This window comes from Triturus cristatus, chromosome 8 (assembly GCF_964204655.1).
Source record: "Triturus cristatus chromosome 8, aTriCri1.1, whole genome shotgun sequence".
Classification (NCBI taxonomy): domain Eukaryota; kingdom Metazoa; phylum Chordata; class Amphibia; order Caudata; family Salamandridae; genus Triturus; species Triturus cristatus.
The window spans coordinates 1,183,426,571-1,183,447,521 of NC_140591.1; the positions used below are offsets into that span (position 1 = coordinate 1,183,426,571).

The 20,951-nt window shown below is 44.9% G+C and overlaps 1 protein-coding gene across 1 annotated transcript in view; it reads right to left on the reverse strand.

The window, feature by feature from the left end:
* Positions 1 to 985: 985 nt before the first annotated feature.
* Positions 986 to 20,951, reverse strand: part of NIPA1 (NIPA magnesium transporter 1) — a 75,937-nt gene continuing 55,971 nt past the window's right edge. The window contains exon 5 of the mRNA XM_085622870.1: positions 986 to 3,180. Coding sequence (XP_085478996.1) covers positions 2,669 to 3,180 — 512 coding nt within the window. The 3' untranslated portion in view covers positions 986 to 2,668. The remainder of the gene's footprint in view (positions 3,181 to 20,951) is intronic.

Consider the following 20,951-nt stretch of genomic DNA (forward strand, 5'->3'; position numbering starts at 1 on the left):
GCTGATAAGGGTTTTTGCTGCTATAAATGAAAAGGTTGCTCATGAGCAGCCGCCAAGGAAGTTCATTTCAGGAGCACTACAGGGTCATCTGTCAGACATGCCATGATGTTTCTTTCATCACGAGTCGCTTGTACTACAAGAAACGTAATGCCAAATCCAGCCGTTCCCTGGAATCAACCTGTGGATAAAATTCTGGACCTAGATTTCGCTCGGCAGGTGAATTATTTTTTAAAAGGTGGATTTTGACTTTTTAAACTTTTGCAGAGAAGTGTTAAACACCCAGTAGCGACTGGCATAGAATGAGGGTGGGGGCGGGAGGAGGGGAGAAGGCAGGTGTTGGGGAGAGACATAATAATAAAATAAAAACACTTACCTCTTCTGCCGGCCGTCTCTCCTCGCTTCTCCAGCGAGTCCGGGAACCAGAAAGCACTCCGGCTCCCCATCGCCAATCACAACGCTGCATTGCAGCATTGTGATTACTTGTGATTGGTCCGAGCGCCGTGAATCAGCACTCAGATGGGGACTGGGGGCCTGGGCATGTTCCCCGCCAGGATGTGTAATGCAGCCTGGTAGGGAACATGCTAAGTATGCATGACTGTTTGGCCGGTCCCAGGCGGCTGGACAAGCATTCATATGCACTTAGTGTGCACAAACCGCTCCTCCCCCTGTGCCTCCAGCCCCGCCCTAACCCAGCCTGAACCTTTGAAAAAGAAAATGATAACTATGTTATTATCGTTTTATTGTTCCTGCTCAGAGAGCAGTGGGGCAACGTTCCTCCGCCTTAGCTGAGGAGCGGCCCCTGCATACACCATTTCTAACAAATGGACAATTAACTCACTCAATCTTTGACTTAAAGCACAAAGTCATTCGCCATTCAAGCCTTTCACCCACAGTCGCTCCGTTAGTCACATCAAGTATTGATATTACAAGCATGACTCATAGTGAGTTATGGCTGCGTAGTACATTAAATACAGAATTTTAAGTGTTTTGAGGTTTTATATATTTTATATAAATGCATAAAATGCACTTTATGGTTCTGACAATATGTTACACTTAACAAATTCTGTAAAATAAGGAAAATTTATGTGTGCAATTTCTGCAGAGAGAACTGACGTTTGTAGGGTGACAGGCAAGTGCCTCTCTCTGAGACGAGATTCCACCTCAATCAGTAAGGACTACGATGAGGAGACTGACAAGGCGGTAATGCATTTGTTTGAATGTTTTCAGCAAAACTGTAAAATTAGCCACTGATGCTGAATCTATACAAAAATACAGGTTGATTATTATCGAAAATATGTCATATTACTTATCACAATGTGCATTTCTAGTATACTTTACGAAATACAGAGGCCCCAGGTCAAAAGGAATGCGGCTGTAAACAGGAAATGTCACATTAATTTAACTTCTGTTTCGGACTGTTAAAAAAAAACATATATCATTAGTAACGAATCTCACAAATGCAAGTTCTGATTAGCTATTATACCTTTTTCTCACACAGACCCTAATAAGAATTGTTCCATGTACTTTTGTGTCCAGTATCCTGATGTTATGTTATCAAAACTTAATATAGTACAGCTAATCACCCCTGCAGGGATATCTCGGCGTTAAAGAGCAGACCCAGAGGAAGAGAAGAAATACAGTTAAAGAGACAGGTTTTAAGTAGCTTTTTGAAACAGACAAAATCAGAACAGGCGCGCATATGAAACAGGAGCCTGTTCCAAAGAAAGGGACCCAGGTATGAGAAGGATCGACCGCATGCCATTTTATTAACGTTCTAGAGTCGACTCAAAGGACTCGTTGCACACTTAAGCTCTCTTGCCAAAAAAGGTTGCATGTGAGACAGGCAATCGCATAACCAGATGTTTAAATATGCTGCATGGCTGGATTTTCTGTAATCTAACTGCAAGGTAGAGGCTAGGAAATTAATGTTTCCATGGGAATGTCAGAGGAGTGGTCATTGCAAAAGTGTTGGACACCCACAAAGTTCAATGTCTGTATTCCCGAACATGTGGAATGCCTCTCCCCATACTCACTGCACTTCTAAACTTACACCTCTCCTTCGCACAGGAGTAAGTGCCACAAATTCATTGTTTCTTAATGCCTGTAGATAACATTCTTCATTATCAATCAATCATGGCATTTGTAAAGCGCACTACATACCCGCGAGGGTCTCAAGGCGCTGGGGGGATAATGAAAGGAACAATGTCTTGGACCCCCTAATCTGATTATCACTGACAGTACCACACTTCCTGAGGGCAGCTTAAGAATGCATGAAAGGACAATGTCTACAAAACGTTAATATTAATAACAATAATGTGAAGAAAATGTAAATTTGCTCATTTTGCGTAGCCTTGTGCCTCCGGATTATCCACTAAGCAGACATTGTTCAGACATAGGGCATAGTTTTGCATCAAGTACACATGGCGAGTTTGAGACCTGCAAGGTATGCAAATCAGCGGACTTTCCAATTACTTGTAAATCAGCCCTCAAGATTCAATGAATTTCCCTTATCTTAATATTGTAGCAACCTGTAGGCAGCAATACACTTGAGGTCTATATGTCAGTGCATCCAGTAGTAGTGTCCCCATCCCTCACCTGGAAGGCTTACACATTACAAAAATATGATACTCCACTTGAATAAGTAATACTGAGGTTGTGAGTCACCTTTTCAATCAGTCTTTAGAGCAGACTTTTGGAAATCTGCAAGGCTGAACCTGAAGTCCTTAAACATCTGAATCAGAAACACTCCAATGATAACCGTAGTGAATCCACAGGCCATGCCCAAGAAGTCCACCACTCCCACCTTGCTCCACTCCCGGAAGAGGATGGCTGTGGCCAGCAAAACCAGCAGCGTGAACATCACAAAGTAGATGACACCAAAGACGCAAGTGTCAAAGCGCTCAAGGGCCTTGTTGATGTAAATGAACTGGATGAGGATGCTGCAAGCCAACACGGCGAGTAGTACGAGGAAGAGATACATTGCCCGGGCACTCGATGGACTCCCTGAGAAAGCCTCTTGAGCTGCCAGTCCGATGCCCTTGGAGCTGGGCACGGTGAAGCTGCCCAACAGGGAGCAGATGCTAATGTAAACTAAGATATTCGAGGATCCGTGTTCTGGAGCGATCCAGCAGATGAGCAGCAGGAGCAGAAGTAGAATGATACAGAGGTATCCCAGGAACACTGAAAAAGGAAACAAAGTCAGTCCCATAGTGGATAATCAAAGAGAGTCAATACACTTGTTTTTTTAATATTCTGAAGTGTGAGCGAATAAGCAAATCGTAATTTCTTTTCAGACTAGGTATCTTTACGGCACTTGGATTGAAATATGAAGCTTACAGGCCAGAAATCAATATATGTTTAGTTCAAGACAGAAATACTATACAGCTTTACATAAAGAAATATATTCACCTAGAACAAGGTTTCTTAAGCCTGTTAGGATGGACCGTGTGTGGGGGGGGGAGGGGGGGGGGGGGGGGGGAGCTGGATGAAGGTGATGATTGGGTATCAATCAGACAGCATAATAAACTTAGTAATGTAAGAAATTTAGGAGGTCATATCACATTACTGTCAAACCAAATTTACAAAATGAAAATGAGATTACACCAATGAAACGTATGACAAACCCTGCCTTAAAAGATAATGCTCTCATGTGTCATACTTACTTATTAATTCTTTGCATCTAGATAGAAAATGTCTACACATTTGACACCACTAAATATTCTGAAACTTGGCCACTTTAAATTTCCTTTACACATCCCCCTCCCCAAAGAAACTGGTCACTAAAATTTACGCTTCCACACTGGCGGCTTCTTCCATCCCTACTGCGTGGCATGGGAGGAGGACCTAGGCATCGAAATTTTCAAGGCCGACTGGCTGTATTGCTGAACTCAGATCAAAAACCTCTCCCCCAACTATCGTCTGCGCCTTATCCACTTTAAGTATTTACACAGGCTCTACCGGACCCCTGTACAATTACACAAGATGGAACTCATTGCCAGTGACAGATGCCTGCGCTGCTCAGCGCCCGTGGCTGACTTTTCCCACCTCGCCTGGCTATGCCCCAAGGTCTCCGGTAACTGACGTGAGGTATGCGCTGTCATTTCTGAGATCACCTCCTCTCCGTTCCAACCTGACCCTCTGCTTTGCCTTTTAGGCTTCGTCAAATTCTGTCCAAATGCCTCCCGCAAACTGATTGCTATGTTATTAGTTCTTGCGCGGCGCAGGGTTTCCATGTGTTGGGGTAGCCGGCCTGCACCGAAGGTGGCCCTTTGGCTAGAAGATGCTTCCCGTTGCCGGACCCTCCTGTCCGAATTCTGGGACCTTATGCCTGCCAGATCCCGCCCATTGGATATTAGGGGACAGCTTATCTCCTAAGTCACACTTCCCAGCACCTGGCGACCTCTCCCACGCTCCCCGCCGGCACCCCGCCCGTGGCAGCCGCCTGCGAAGGTCAGTGAGATTTCTCCTCTCTGCTCCCTTTCCTTCCCTGAATCTCAGTGTCCCCCCTCCCTTTTCACACATGGTGTCTTGCAAGTCATTTTCTCTTCATTGGTTTTAGTATCTCCCCGATTTATTTCATTGACATTGTTTTTTTTGTTGTATATGTATGTGGTAACCTTTGATCTTTTCTGTTGTATCGCAGTGCATATTATTTTGTTATGGTGCAACACTCTAATTTTGTTGTGTCACATGCTCAATAAAGGTTTTTGAAAATCAAAAAATATATATATATATTCTGAAACTCGCATAACAATACAGGGAAGACTGATGTTCCGTGTGGATGTGTCTGTTTCCTGATGGGGGGTGATTGCCGTGGGGGCTGGCCCCCCGCACCCCCCCCCCCCCACTAATTGGAGGGGGATCTTGCCTGCCCATTTGGTTCCACCCTTTCAGGCTGCGTGGACCGGCCTCTTCCCTTCCCCTACCGGGGGCTGGGGTGGGGATTGGCCTCTGAGCTGGCCCGCCCTTCCTCTTCCTCCTCCTTCTCCCCCCCCCCCCCCGGGATATGCTCTGAGTCCCCCCCAGACTAGGATTGTTTTCCTTGTGGCATAGTTGGGTATGGAGGGTGGGTGCCGGGTGGGGTAATGGGTCAGTTGAGCGGACAACGCTCCCCTTGGGCACAATAGGTCGGAGGCTAGGAAGGTAATGCTCAACACTGCGATAAACTGGTGGCCTCCTTAGTGGTATTACGACATTCTTGATAAGCTTCGTAGACAACGCCACAATTGGCACGGATGGTGCACAATGCCTGAATTGTATCCTGAGCTCTCTGTATAACTAAAATGCTCAATGTAATGTGTACTATGATATACCCACTTGAAAATCCCAATAAAGTTGTTTAAAAAAAAAAAAAAAATACAGGGAAGACTTCTGGTACTTCTTTTTCAACAACAGTGAACTACTTACCAATGTTATGACTGCAAGCAATGCAGAGTGAGTCACAAATGTGGTTTCGTTGATACAGCAGACCAAAATGTGACTGTTGTATAATATAATGTTTGAAGTGAGTGGCATCGGATTTTTTTAAAAGTTTTCCAAGAACACAGATTTTGCACACAAAAAAAAAAAAAAAAAAGAATTGATTTGATATTTTGAACATTCATGATTTAAGTAGCACCCACTAACACTAGGAGGTATTTACCTTTTTTAGAACCTGTCCATCCTTCTAGTTATGTAATACATAAATAGCAAACATATTGACTAAGTGTTTTTTTAAATTCAAATCTTTATTGAAATATAACAAAGTTTACGAACACATGAGGGAATATATCCCTTCAAAAAGAATGATACACAAACATTATTCAACAGTAAGTAAGGATAGAAAGCCATGATTATCAGTGCTGTATAAAGTATGAGCAATGGCTTGCATTGCACCAAGGCTAGAACATATATCATAACAGAAAGGATATATACTGCTACTGATGCATTATAAACCCTTCAAATCTGCTGCAAGACAATAAAGATGTGGAAAAAAGAGCAAGCACATGCAATGCCAAGCTAGGAAGTCTGTTTCATGGTTATAGAAGTTAAAAAATCGTCCCCTCTTCTCGTGGGTAGTCCAAGATTCTTCATGGTAAATTTTGTATTTTTTGAAGCCCAATTAAACTCTGAAATTATGCTGTCTATTCTTGTCACAGGAGATTCAAATTGCTGAAATCATTTGTAACTAGAGGGGGTGGCCCAGCGGTCCAACATGGCGGACACACTTTAGGTGAGCTCTGGCAGCCATCAACTACATCCTACATAATCCTGCTGGATTACCCGCCAATTTCCCCTTCTCGGCCTCGCATTGGCCTGGAGACCACAACTGCACCATCTGACGTGGTGCATGAAGTGAAAAGCATGACAGGGTGGCACCAGTGTATTGATCCAAAGAAATTGGACCCAGCGGCCTGCAGCCTGGTGGGTGTCGGCAGCCGCGTTTGGCTGCAGAGGTGGTGTAGGGCCTACCACAGTCGAAGTGCCTTGAGGGCCTTGGACTGGCGTCTGACCACCTGATCGTGACAAGAAGCCCTGCCTGGTGCGGCTTCACCATGCCTCTGCTGTTGAGAAGAAGAGCTGGGGCCTCAAGGCCGCACAGGAATCGGGAGAGTCTTGCGGGGGTGACCACTGCAGAGTACTGTGTCGGCTCGCTTGACTGGCTGGAGCCTGAGCGGACCTACAGCGGCAGTGCTTGACGGCTGTGAGTGGAGAGGTGGCCCTGACATGCTTCATCACAGTGGCCTAAAGGCTTGTAGGCACGGCCGACCGGGGACTTTGCAGTCCCCGCCCTGGAGATCTCTATAGTCTGCGCTCACCTGCGGGGGAGGTCGTTTTCTGTGCTTGTTCGCCTCGGGTGCCATCAGGTGAGGTGCCCTTTAGGGGTGTGGGGGGCATACTCCTGTCCGTGGAGGGGTCCAAGCCAGGTCCTGCTGCTGCTTGCAGTCGGGTAACACCCTGCGCGGCTGAAGGCGGTGGTTCTCCCCTACCCTCCCTGAGTTCGCTACATAGCAGGGCAGCTCCAAATTTTGTGGAGCTCATTCATCATCCGCTGTGCACATACCTACCAGGAATAAACGCCATATGCGGCCTGAGGATAGAAGGAGCCAGGGTCACAATAGTGTACATTGACGATCCTCGGTTATTAGACCCTCCACAATGACAAAAGACAAACCTTTGGGGTCCACCTCTAAACAGAGCGCGATGGAGCGATATACAGGGACTGGAGCAACGACTGTTGATACCGGTGGAGCCCCATGTGTTTTACCAGATAATGCAACTTTCCTGGCTGCAATTGCCCAATCCAGGAACATGCTGGATGCCAAGATTGTGGCAGTGGGAACAGATATAAGCTGCTACGCCAAGATCTCTGCAAATGCAGTAGAGTGTCTCACTGTGGCTGAAACCCAGGTCTCTAGCATTGAAGATATTGTCACTACGCTTCGAAAGAAAGTTGATATCCTTGAGTCATTGACTAAGGGTCTGGTAACACGCGTGGAGGATGCTGAGGGGCGGGCTCGCAGAAATAACCTCAACTTTATGGGCTTTCCAGAGGGCTGTGATGGAGAGGACATGGTTAAATTCCTAGCCCACTGGATTACCAGGTGGATACCACCAGATGCTCTCTCCCCTGTTTTAGAATTGAACGTGCTCACAGAGCTCTGGTAAAGAAGCCCCCCACCAGCGCACGACCGTGACTTATCATTGCCAAGATTCCACGACCAAGACACTATGCTTAAACTGGTAAGATCTCAGGAAATTCTCTGCTTTGAATCCCATCGCATTATGATCTTCCTGCATTACCCCAAAGTGGTCCAGCAGCAGCGCCAGTCCTTTATGGAGGCACAAGCCTGCCTTCTGGATCTTAAAATTTCCTCCATGCTCTTATTCCCAGCATGTCTGCAGGTGATCTATTACATCTATTACTCCTGCACTCTATTTTTTGATACCCCTGAGGAGATTTTCATCTGGACTGATGAAGTGATACCTGTAAAACCTCATACACCACGTGTCTCGACTCAGATTCATCCTCCAGCGACCCACGCCAACAACAGACTAAGCTTAATGATAAACGTCGACATAGATCTCGATCATCATGGCGTTCCAGGTCCTGAAATGAGGAACAAATGGACGTCCCCAGGAGTAGGGATTGGGTCCACAGCATGCTGCGCTTGGATGTTCTCCTTAGAAGGGCTGGAGGTCGCATTGCCCATGCTTGAATACCATGTATGTTGGCATTCCATATTGGCTGCACATCTGGAGAGTTGCACCCTGAACCTTCCAGAAAGACTATATGTTGATGAGGTGTTCGGGGATCCATTGAACGGGACCTGCATCCGGCCTCTGTAGAGGTTGGTGCGACAGATGCTTCAATGGTTTTGAGGTATTGTGGTGGGGGGTAGGGAGGTTGCACTGTAATGGTCCGTTTCTTCAATTTTATCTGCAATTTTGATGCTCTCTGTGTGGTGGCCCTGTGCATGGATAGTCTGACGCGTGTTAATTTTGTGCCCAGATGACCAATGTGAATGCTAATGTTCCACTGGGGAGGCTTCATATTGTCAGTTGGAATGTCTGGGGGGGGGTCCTAGAGAAGGTGAAGCAGGGTGCAGTGCTTTTCCAGGCCAAGCACTTAAAGGTCGATATACGATTGTCGCAAGAGGGGTCTAAAACTCCCTGTCTGACCCGCTATAGTTATGCCCACACCTTTCAATCAGGAATTATGAGGGGAGTGGCTATTCCTAGTCACAGAAGAGTTCCCTTTCAGCTTCTAAAGACTTGGGTAGAAACGTAGGGGACCATACATGGGGAACCCATTGTTATTGGCAGTATATATGCCCCTCCACCGCTTACTCAAACTTTTGTAGATCCAATTGTAGACATACGGGAATCCACGCTGGAGGGAATGGCGGTCACTGATGGAGTGGAATAATGTTATGCATCCTGATAGCGATAGATGGCGAGTTTCTGGGGTGATGGGAGTGATGCTTGAATCCCGCCTGAGACCTCTAGCGGACATGGTGAGATGGGTGGATACATGGAGGGATTATCACCCCTCTGAGATAGGCTATACTTTCTACTTTTCAGTACATGGGTCATTCTCCCAGCTTGACTACAATTTCATGCCAAAGGGCCACACTCAGAATGACTGAGTTTGCAATACTACCCAGGTGGCTCTCAGCTCACTCTCCAATGGCGCTGTGGCTCCTGGTGGGCCCACATAGCCCTTCATTTTGTTAGGCCCTCCCTAAGCTCCACCCAATTTTAATGTAGTATTGGATTTTTCTTCCTTAAAATTGTTTTTTTTACCATGATTTGGTTTCTTCCAATGTGGTTTCTCAGTTTTCGTTTTTCTATTAATTCACATATATCAGGTCTGACCACTTTACTAATCACCTACCCTTAAGCAAAATGGGAAGGTATACATTGGAAATCAGTAAACATGGCCACAGTACAGTCAGATACACCATCCAGCAAAGTTACTGCATACAGAGAAAGAGAAAAAAAACTCAGACCTTAAGGATATATCCACGTGGCTCTTTCTGGGGCTGGTTCAACAGATACTGTGAAAATATTGTAAAATAGTCCAAAAGCATGTATAGAAGGACTTCTTTTCCAAAACGTTGCCCTCTCCAAGTGAGAAAGACGTCATCTAGAAAATGACTGCCAGTTCACTTATGATCCAGTAAAGAATATACACTTTCAAATGCACATTGAAACCTATAAACACATGATACCACAAGAAATAAAGCATATTATGGATGGAATGTTGGGATTGGTGCTGACTGAAAGCTGTGAGTGACAGGCAGATTCAGGTGGGTGCTGTAGTCAGGGTTAAGGCTAGGACAGAGCTGCTTCGATCGAGCCGGCAAAATGGTTCTCGCTGTGGACCCGAGTCAAGGCGGTAATACCCGGTGAAGATGCGGATGGACGCCCAAGTACCCACCTAGGAGATGTCCAGCACAGGAATACACCTGACCAAGGCTGTACTGGCAGCCTTAGCTGTGGTTGAATAAGCCACAAAAACCCTTAGAGGGCTCCTTCTTAAACACGGCATTGCACATTTTTATGGAAATAAATATCCATCTGGATATGGTCTGTTTCAGGCACTGACTCTCCTTTAGCACCACAGAATCTCACAAAAATGTGGTTATCCACTTGTTGCTCTCCGGTCTCATCGATAAAAACAAAGTCTCTCTTGAGGTCCAACAGATTAAGCCTCTCCTACTCCTCAAAAGTGATGTGGTGGAGAGAAGAAAGCAAGGTGCACGATGGACATTCCCAAATGAAAAGGAGACACCACTTTTGGTAAAGACAATGACCGAGTCTGCAGCATCAACTTGTCGGAAAAGAAGGTGGTATATGGTAGTTGCATTAATGGCATCTGCAGTTGAATGACACAACATGCTAAAAAGTAATCGCAATGAGAAAGAAAGTTCTAAGGGTCAGTAGCCTGAAAGATCAGCTGCAAACAGACTTAAAAGATGTGCACATGAAGAAGATAAGAACCAAATTAGGGTCCCACTGCAGCATAACAACAGTGCAGGAAGAAAGATATGTAAGCCTTGTCAGAAAAAGAATCATAACTGGTCAAGTAAATAAAGAGGGATGATCAGGCAAATGTAGAAAGGCCAAAAGGGCTGACAAATAACTTTAAACTGTAACAGCTGCAAGGTCTTCCCGAGCCAAAGACAGGAAAAACAGATAATCAGAAAGTTTAGTCTGTAGCGGATCGACCTGACGGTCCACACACCAGGCCTCAAACTTAGCCCAAAATCCAGAACAGACAGATTTTGTGGATGAACAGTGAGCAGCTAAAGTGGCATCCCATATTATATCAGGCAGATCAAAACCACTCGGATGGTTCTGCTCAATCTCCATCCATGGAGGCATAGATTGTGGCTAATCAAAAAACACAGGTGGATAGTAAGAGATTTCCATCAGTTGGGCCCGGTCTCCAATAAATCTACTCCTTGCGCCTCCTGGGTAGTGCTATGGTATGAATATTCCCCAGGAAAATAGCGTGTAGAGTACCATTAGTTTAACACAATACTTTCCTTAAAATAATTCTTTTCGCATATGCCTCAAAATGTTGCCCTATAAATGCATAGAGATGGGTCTTCAGAGGTTGGAGCTGTGCCTTTGGAGTGGCCCTAAGTGGCGTCAGCTGTGCTTCTTTTTCTTTTCAGGTTCTTAGTGGCTGAGGTGCCCTTGCAACTACCACAAGATCCTCAAAGTCTTGGCAGCCAACTTGCAAGTCTACAGTTATTCAAGCTAGGCCTTTGGAAGTCGCTTTCTTCAAATTGAGGCTTCCTGACGGATGGTAGCCATGGCGGAAAGCTCCAGATTCGCCCAAAGACATTGAAAATATAAGTGGCCTCGGGCCTCAACCTTTCAAATAACAGACTCATCCATACAGTGCACTATCATCAATCTTTTAAAGGTGCTCTCAGTATGTTGATACTGACAGTCTAGTGTTTTAGAAAAACTTTCTTTAAGGCTGCATTGTATAGAAACCTGAGAGACTGCAGCTGATTGTGTTGTGCGGTTCAGCAGCCATTCTGTGTTATTATGTGAACATAATGGGCTCATGTTGATTAGAATTTGAAAAATTCAAGAGAGTGAGCCCCCTTCTCCCTCCTGTTTAATCCACACAAGGCCAAATGTAAGAAAAAGGGGGGATCCTTTTCATTCATATCCTAGTGTGCTCACAGAGTTGAGAATTCAGGAACTGAGCAGGGATGCTTGGCTGAGGTACAGAACTCTCATTCAGACTGTGACAGTTCTTGTACTCTCTAGCTTCCACAAACTGGGCCTCTGTCTCCACATTACAAACCTAGTGAGCAACATTTAAGGGAGCCCCGGAGAGATCTGCAGGCTTATGACAGTTTGTGATCCTCTCTCAAAATATTTTTTTCTTCAGTTTCATCCACAGTTGAAAACTTTACTTCTGGTTTGGTATGTGGTTAGCCAGGGTAGTTAACACCTATCTTTCAAGCTATGCTTCCTTTTGCAATGTGAAACCCTTTTTATCAACCCTGAAGTTGCCCCAAGTGTAATGACGGTCTCTTCACCCTAGAAAAGAGATGCATCTGGTTGGTCCTCTATCCTGCAAACCAAGCAGGAGTCTGGCACTCTCACTTCACTTGAGGAGATTCACCCAGGGTATGTGTAAGCCTTGGTCTTTTTTGCAGGGTCTCCCCAGGATTTTTGACTTCTATTGCTGGACCTATTTTGTTGGTTTTATGACTCTGTGCACTCTTTTCTTGCTAGCAAGTGGTAAAGTGCATGTGCTCTCTCCCTAAAACATGGTCCAATTAACCTACACCCTATTGATACATTTAATGCACTTATAAGTCCCTAGTTGCCCAGGGCCTGTAAATTAAATGCTACTAGGGCGCCTGTAGCACTTATTGTGCATCACTAAAATAGCCATTTAAAACATGTCTCAGGCCTGCCATTGCAGTCTATAGTGCAGTGTTAAACTGACATTCTATTTGGTGAAATAAACCTTTTATCCTGTAATAACATGTAATAACATGGCACCCGCAGTCAGGTCACTCACACTCAGAGAACATTTGTCCTATGTCGATGTCTGACACGGAAGACGCACATTTATATTCGGCAGCTTAAATGCAGTTGCAGCGAGGACAGAATGCCCACAAGAGTCTATCTCATTGAACGGCAGAAAGTCATGCAGTTTTAGCACAAATGGGATAAGCATTTTTCCAGTATTCTAGATTATTAGCATACAGAAGTAGCGTTGCTCACAATTTATTGCTGTACAGTACAGAAACAGGATTTTGTATATTTTTGTTTACAACGAGATTCATTTTACGCATCCATAGCGGTTGTTAATAGCAGGTAGGGCCTCACAGGTCATAAACATATTTTGAAGGGAAAGTGGTACCTTTCTTTTTTATGGCTCATGATTGTCGGTTAACATTTGCAGACCCTGTATTGAAGAGAGTTTGACCAGAATAGTTTATACATGGAGAGAGCGTTACACAATTATTTTGTATTGTACGTACTGATCGTCAAAGTCAGACACTCACCTGCAGGTTCGAGCACGGGAGACATTGCAAATAATGTTCACTATTGCTTGGTTAAGAATTCGGTCCGTTTACCGGTGTTTTCTCTTAGGGTTACCTTTCTTTAAGGTGAATGTTCTATACAAAAAAGACAGGGTGTCTTTCCACCTTTTCTGTGATGCATTTCTGATTTTTGGTTTATCCGAGCACATTTTTCTTGTTTTAAAGACACAGGTGTTTTTTGTCCACCTTCAACTTTGGAATTCATGATTAATCAGTCAACAGCTGAGAAAACAAACAGCATAACTTCATTTATTTCACTGAATAGTGACATGCACTCCTCCCAGTTGTTGTTTTTTACAGTCGCCCCTGAAAAAGGGAGTGGGATCCTGAAATACATTGGGCAACAGACACAATTGGATATGATATGCCTATTTGAAAAATAGGCCTTGCTTATGATTTTCTGTACACGATTTACTGTCAAAACATGGTTTTGTGTAATTTGATATTGTTGAACAATTGCAAAAATCGATGAGTAAGTAAAAATACTGCTGCAAAGGAAAATAAAAATTGTAATTTCATCATTGTTTAAATTGTGTTGAAAAATCGGTGATAAATTCATCCGCTGTGCAACCAGGTCACAAGTGATCAGTGACACTTGGGATATAGTTAAAATAAATCTTTTGCTAGGCCTAATACTTCGTTTTTAAAACTTATAAGTCACCCCTAAGGTAGGTTCTAAAGGTTCACAGGGCAGGGTGCATTGTATTTAAAAAGTAGGACATGTTTGTTTAAGTTTTACATGTCCCGGTAGTGAAAAACTCCTACATTGGTTTTTCACTACTGTATCACTTTCATATAATAACACTGGGGTTACCTTATTACATTTAATAAGTGATAACTTTAGATTAGGAATAGATAGAGATATCTTGTTTGTATTAAAAAGAATTGTAATTTAAAATCCTCTTTAATGGTACATTTTGATTTTAAATCACAATTCTGAAAATGCCATTTTTAGAAAGGTGCTAATTTCTTGTCCAAAGCATTTGTGGCCACTGTGTCCTGGGTCACATGATTATGAATAGCTCTGCTGTTGGACTTTGTGTATTCCTCCCAGACAGTGACACAAGATCGATTAGGTGTGGGCAGGATGGGTCATCCTGCCAGGATGGCTTGGGGGAGGGGGGATTGTTCCTTGTCCCACCTACATTTCAAAGGGCTTGCCTCCAGCACACATAAATGACCCTGACATCAATATTTTGTCACCCTAAACTTCTTGGAGCCTTGACAGGGGAAGGGAAGATCTTCCCAGAGCCAGACGTGGGGGTAGAATAGGGAGCCCTCCCCCCCCACTTCATAGGCTGCCCCCAGGTATAAATACTGGACCCTAAGAAAATCCGTTGAGCACACTCCTGTACCTGTGGAAGACATCAGAAGGACTGCCATTGCCACCGGAGGCCTGCCCAGCTGCTTCAATGACTGTTTTACCTCCTGAAGAAGAAATTGACCATCCCCTTCAATCAAGGACCACCAGAAGCGTTTCCAAGTGTTAGATGGCTGGCCTCCTGTGTGAGCTACAGGGGCATAACACAATTGTGAGGCCTTGAACCCTGCACCTGGCCTCGGCTGGATTGAGTCTTAATCCCCAAAGTGAGGCCTCGATGTCCTGATCCTTGAAAGTGGTGTTGAAGGTACTACTCCTGCCTAACCCTAAAACTTAAGAATATTTTTCACCAAAAACTTCCTGGAGCACGGAACAAGACTTGGATCTACATGCCAATCGATCCACCCGAGGTACATCGCCAGTCGGCCTGAGTTTGCTGCAGCTCCCACTATATTTTTCTCTGCAGCAGAGAATCCGTTTCAGCAGGACCTCTCAGCAACGGTATCCGGCCTACTGGAGCACTCTATGGCTACAGCCTGCAGCTTTGTCCTAATGTTGGTTTTAGACTTCAAAAAATCTGTCTAAGTCCGAAGGTAAAACTCTTCAGCGGGAACAACAGCGACCAGCTCCTCATCGATGACTGTGCCCTCCTTGGTCTGGAAATCCTGCTTCTCCCACTCAGACTTTTTTCCCCATCATCGTCAACGGCGTCACGGAGACGTTGCCTCGTCCCTTCCAGGCGATGTCTCCTTCTTGGACACAACCTGCTGTCTTTCCCCCCTGAACTTTATACCTTCTCCTAGACATTTCTTCAGAAATGTTTTCAAGTGTGAAGATAAGCCAAGACTGGGCCCAAGTTAGCCATTGTATCTGACCTGCCCTGCATAGTAGTCAATCTTAGCTTTGGACTTTCCCTGTTCTCGCGCAACCAGATACCAGGGGTTGGAGGTTTGCTCTTTTAGGCGCTAGATTTCAGTAAAAATGTTTAAAATTCATAACTCAGGTTCTACTGGTTGGATTTAATTTATTTTGGTGTCATTTTATTTATAAAAATGTACTCTACTTTTCTAAATTGGTTAGGGATTTTTCTTATGCTGTGTTTTCACTCTATCACTGTATGAATGCTGCATAAATACTTCACACATTGCCTCAATGTTAAGCCTTACTCAGTTTGTGCTGAACTACTAGAGCAGTGATACTCAAAGTTTGGCCCTGCGGCTGCATACGGCCTCCTGACCTTTACAAGTGGCCCCTGGGTAGCAGCAGCACTGGGCTGCTGTTTACTCGACTCAGCACTAACGTGGAAAAATAAGTTAAATATACAGCAAGCACATATTTAAAGGTTAACTGCAGTTAGGGAAAGGAAGAAATTAGGCCCTTAACTGAATGAATGAATTAAAATACACTTATAGAGCGCATGGTTATCCAGGGACATCCCAGTGCTAATAGCGGTGCAAGTTTGACCACGAACGGAGTTTAGGGAAACAAAAAGGTCTTTAACTGTTTATGAAAGGTCAGATAATTCGGTTCAAGGCGGATACAAAGGAGCAAGAGGTTCCACAATTTAGCGGTATTATACGCGAAGCGACGCCCTCCGCTACGTGTTGTCTTATATTTGGGACTGCTGCCAATTGCTTATTATCTGACCTGAACCCGTTCTGTGCCCATGACGAGCTGGACTCGTCATGGAGCACAGTCGCGATGTGCCCATGACGAGTCCAGCTCGTCATGACACCCACCCACGGGGGAAGCGCTGGCCCTCCCCCCGTGAGTGATTGATCCTTTTTTTTTACTGGGAAGGCAGGGGAAGACCTTCCCCTGCCTCCCCCCGCCCCTCCCGTGGCTCGCGCGCTGACGTCATTGGAGGTTTCCCCTTTGTTCTCCGTCGCGCAGGAAGCCATTTGGGGGAAAGGTGAGTTTTGGGGCTGGGGAGGGGGGATTTTCGGCCATCAGTGGCGTAGTTAGGGTGGGGGCACTATTTTGGGGGAGGACAAAGGCATTCAGGGCTCAGCTTGCTTTAGCGGACGTTCGGGGACGGACAGAGAGGGAATAGGACTCGGGCAATGTCCTCTTCTTTTTTTGTGCTGGCAACTGTCCCCACCTCTCTTCCTATTATTCCCTCTCTTTCTGTCTTGCTCATCACTTACTGAAAACCGTGACTTGAAGAAACGGGTCACAGCCTCTCTTTCCTTCTTTCATTTAGTTGCTTCCCTGGGAAATGGATCCAAAAAAGAAAAACACTCTTCTGAGAAATGCCCTTTTTCTGACATTTTTCTCTTCCAAAGTGCAGCAGGATGGAGAGAAATAGAAGGTTTTAAATATGAAAAATAAATACATAACTAAATAAAGCAAGACAGAGGGGTTGCAAAGTGGCGAGATTGGTTTTATTTACATCCAAATACATTAGCATCACTTTACAGAGTTTGCCAGTGAAGCGCTACTTTTGTTTTCTCGTCTTTCTTTGAACAGCATTGTTGTTCCCAGGTGGGAAAGTGTACCATTCCTGGAGGTACTGCAATACCTGGTTGATGGATGGATTGGAAAACACAATGTGTACCATGGCTCTGTGTTTATGGATGTGGTCTTTTTATACCATACTGCTTACGTTTTTTAAGGATATAAGCAATGGACATTGAAACGGTTCCCTTCAGGGCCCTCTAGTCATGTCCATAACTTTTCAGGTAAAACCACTCGCTGATTTCTGAATAGTGAGTGAGAGATCGTTAAGGTAACCATGTTGTTTCTGCTTACATTTCACATGCTTTACTTAATCTTACATTCCCTATGAGTGGTTGCTTTTACTTTTTTTTAGGCAGCATATTACTCTTATCAAGTGCATTATTTGTATTGAGCCACATCCAAGTGTTTATAGCGTGCACAATTAGGCTATAGCTGAAGGCAGTGCAAGTTTCTCTCAGTGGGGAAGTATGGTGTTCAGTGGGGGAGAGGATGTGGCACTATGGCCAGAGCTGTCGAATTTGGAACTGGGGAACTGGGTTCAGCCTTCATGACCAGTCCACCAGACCACTCTACTGAGGGAGCACATTCCCATGCTAGACCGTAGAAGGCCCCACTAGACTTTAGAAGGCTTGATGTCTTAGCACAAGCAGGTGTACCCTAGTGGTGTCAATTGTGGGTTAACCTTGAAGGCCTGTCCACCACAATCCATACTGAAGTTCATCTCCAGTCTTGCGGGCAGGCCTACGAAGTGGCACACCCTAGAGCAACAGGTTAGGGCGATGCTAACAGTGTGACCTTACTGGGTACCTATTTCGGGTGGGTGCGTAGTGTTTGCAAGTATATTATGGTTTGAAAAAAACTTGCTGCCTCCTTCCTGGCCTCCAGCAATTTTCAGAAACAATAAAAATGTCATGATAACTTTGGTGATTAATGTTCTTCCTAGAGAGAGATGGAGTTTTGTCTAGTGGAAGGGTTGACTCCTGGAAAGGTAGCACAGAGGGTTAATGCGCCTGCTGCAAAGAACATGTACCATGCAGATCACAAAGTGCACTGCTTTAATGGGGGGACCATGATGAATGGTCATTTAATGTCAGCTGTAGATGACGGATCCCTGAACAGTGTCATGTATGTGCATGTTTGCATTGTGCTGAGGGGATTACCAGGTAATTATTCACGCAGCTCTCTGATGGATGTCACATGCGTTTTTTCTGAGTCCCCAGATAGATCATGCAGTCTGTGTGTTCTCTTTTGTACTGCCAGTCACCGGTGTGTTCAACTGTGTAGCCTTGGACCGTGTCATGTATGTGCATGTAACTTGCATGATCGAGGGAACTATTAGCGGCGATACTACGTGTCTCTCCTCTCGGACCTCTTTCAAGTGGTCGCTGTCCTTTTTCCCCAGCAACCCCCCCTCCCCAGGAGCGGCAATCTGAGAGATAGCCCCGGGCGCCACAAGCTCTAGCTACGCCTCTGCCCCCGATGTCTTTTTTAGGTCTCGCCTGAGACAGCGCTTTAGCGCTGCTCTGGCGAGACTTATAGCAAGCGAGTTTTGGAAGTGCAAACAGTGGCTTTTCAGGCCTCCAAATACAGTGCATGTGCGCCGTCCGGGCGCGCGCACCATTTGGAGGCCTGAAAGCACTCGTTTGCTTTCACTTTCGCCGTGATGTGATCGCGATCGCGATCACTTTCAGCGCACCATTTGGCAGCCTGCGTGCCCGCCCCCACTCCCCCTCCCACTCCCTCTTCGTCCGCTTCAGTGCGCGCTTGTCTTTTAATTTAAATGTAGGTAAATGAAGAGCCTGTATGCACCTCCTAAATTGTCTCTTGCCCCTATAGTATAGTTGAAAATATTACATGATGATTACGTCATCAATGACAACATGTACTATTCCTGGGCTTCACATTATCAACCTAATGCATTCTGGAAGTTGTAGTCTTTCATTTTAACCTGCACCACATTAACTACACGCACTTGCAAACAATCTGTACAAGGAAGGAAGCCCCGACTGTTGCCTGGTGGCATGGCGCCAGGTGGGCACCTTACACAGTAAACAGCATGCTGCGAGGTCACGATATAAACACTCACGTTTCCAGTACGGGACGGAGAATCTGGATGTGTTTTACCGCCACCCGAATCCTCCAGTCGGAATGTCGGGCTTCGGACACGGTGCCGTGGGGGCCCTGGCTGATGGTGCGCATGACTTCCAGCTTGGATTGGGGGAGAAACGGAAGGGAGCCGCATATCGTTCCGGGCAAGTTTGGACTCTCCCCGCCATTCGTGTACCTACGGTTCAGGGCCCAGAATACATTTATGTACACGTCCAGTGCAGCAGTGTAAAAAAAAACGGGTATCCCTCTTCAAACCGAAACGTGGCTCCTGGTCGCCTTTTCCTGGAACAGACCAGCGAAACCGAAAGCGAAAGTGGCCATACGATGTGTCTCTCTCTCTTGTTTTTCAAACTCTCCAAACCCAGCCAGTCTTCTTCGCTCTTTCAAACAACCAGAAGAGGCATTTGCAACAAAAAATTAGTAGTATGCCTTCAAAAGCTCTCCAGTTGACCTCGCCCTTCCTATTTTTTTCGTTTGTTTAAAAGGCTCCTGTCTCATTTAAAATTACTGATCACATTATATTTCTTATTTTCTCCTTGCCCGAGAAATCTGAAGACTCCCGATTGTCTTTTCCAAAAGCTATTCTGCTTTTCAAATAACTAAAATCACAAAACATCGTTTGGCTAATTATCTTTCTACTCTGAAATAAACTTCACGCGCTGATTACCATAAACCCGACTACAGGATCTGAAAGCTTGCAATTCTCTAAAGTTACTTCCTGTTGCAAAACACAACATTTCAACAGCATCATCACATCAGACCAGAAGGTTTCCCCTGGGTCCTTCGTTCTGCGGTGTTTCTTACGGAACAAATCGCAATTACGAGTTTTGAGATAAATATCGGTGGGTCAAGCCTGCCAATATTTATCATGGAGGGAATGCACATTATTTAAACATGCACCAAAATCTAGATAAGGCGACATGGTGTGGCGTAACGACCGGAGCTGCCGACATTGGAGGTGTGAAGCCACTTCGAGTCTCGGCGTCGACTCAACAACATCCTGTGATTCTGGGCAAATCACTTAATCTACCCGTGCCAACCAAACATGTCCTTTTAGAATGTAAGTGGTGCTCGTGTAAAGCGCTCCAAGTTTCAAATCAAACTGTAACAAAAAATTCCCCACGAGTTCATAATTGGGTTGTATTTTGTGGCGCCTAATAAATCCTGGCTCAGTGGGGTTAGATTTTATAGGATGCGATACACATTACATCAATTACCAGGCCACCAAAATCTTTTACAAAGGCAATAGGCTTGACTTTGGCATGGCATTTGGTATTGGCCATTCAAAGAACCACCAAGTATCTCAATTACCTATGTAAGTTTTTGATCGGGTGAGGAATTTTAGTCTTATTCCTATCCCAGAATTTATAATAGGATAAAACAGGACTACAGGTGCCAGAATGTAAATAACACAAACATCAACAGGACACCCACTCACACCCAGAATCAGGAAATGTATGCCTTTCAACATACTGCTGGAGTTTAGCTGCTGAGGTGTCAGGATGGACTCCTTGCCAGTAATCAGTTTAGGCGGCGGGGATCTGAACTTTTAACTGCAAAATTATATTATTTGTCAAATTTAGCTAGTTAGTGCAGTTTAGCATAGTGTGCATGGGCATCCGCAGATTTTTTTTTCTTTTTTTCTCATTCTAAATCCATTTTTCCCTTCACTGACCACTTCCCTCGATTTCACCTCCCTCTCCCCGCCTCTTATATCCTGTCTCCTCCCATCTCTCTTTGTCCTCTAGTTTTTGACCCACCCATTCCTAAAAAAATCAAAATAGCATAAATCATTTTTTGCTCCTATGACTGCGGATAGCTTCTTTTGTTCAAGAATAACGATGCCTTTTTTTGCATAGCGCCTGCTGCATTGAGCGGGCCCTGCAACGGAGCTCAGAGGTTCTAAAAGCAGAATGTTTATTTCCGGAAGACAATTAAACGCGGTGATTCGATATATAATTTTAAAAGATATTTTATAGTATTGCAGTGTT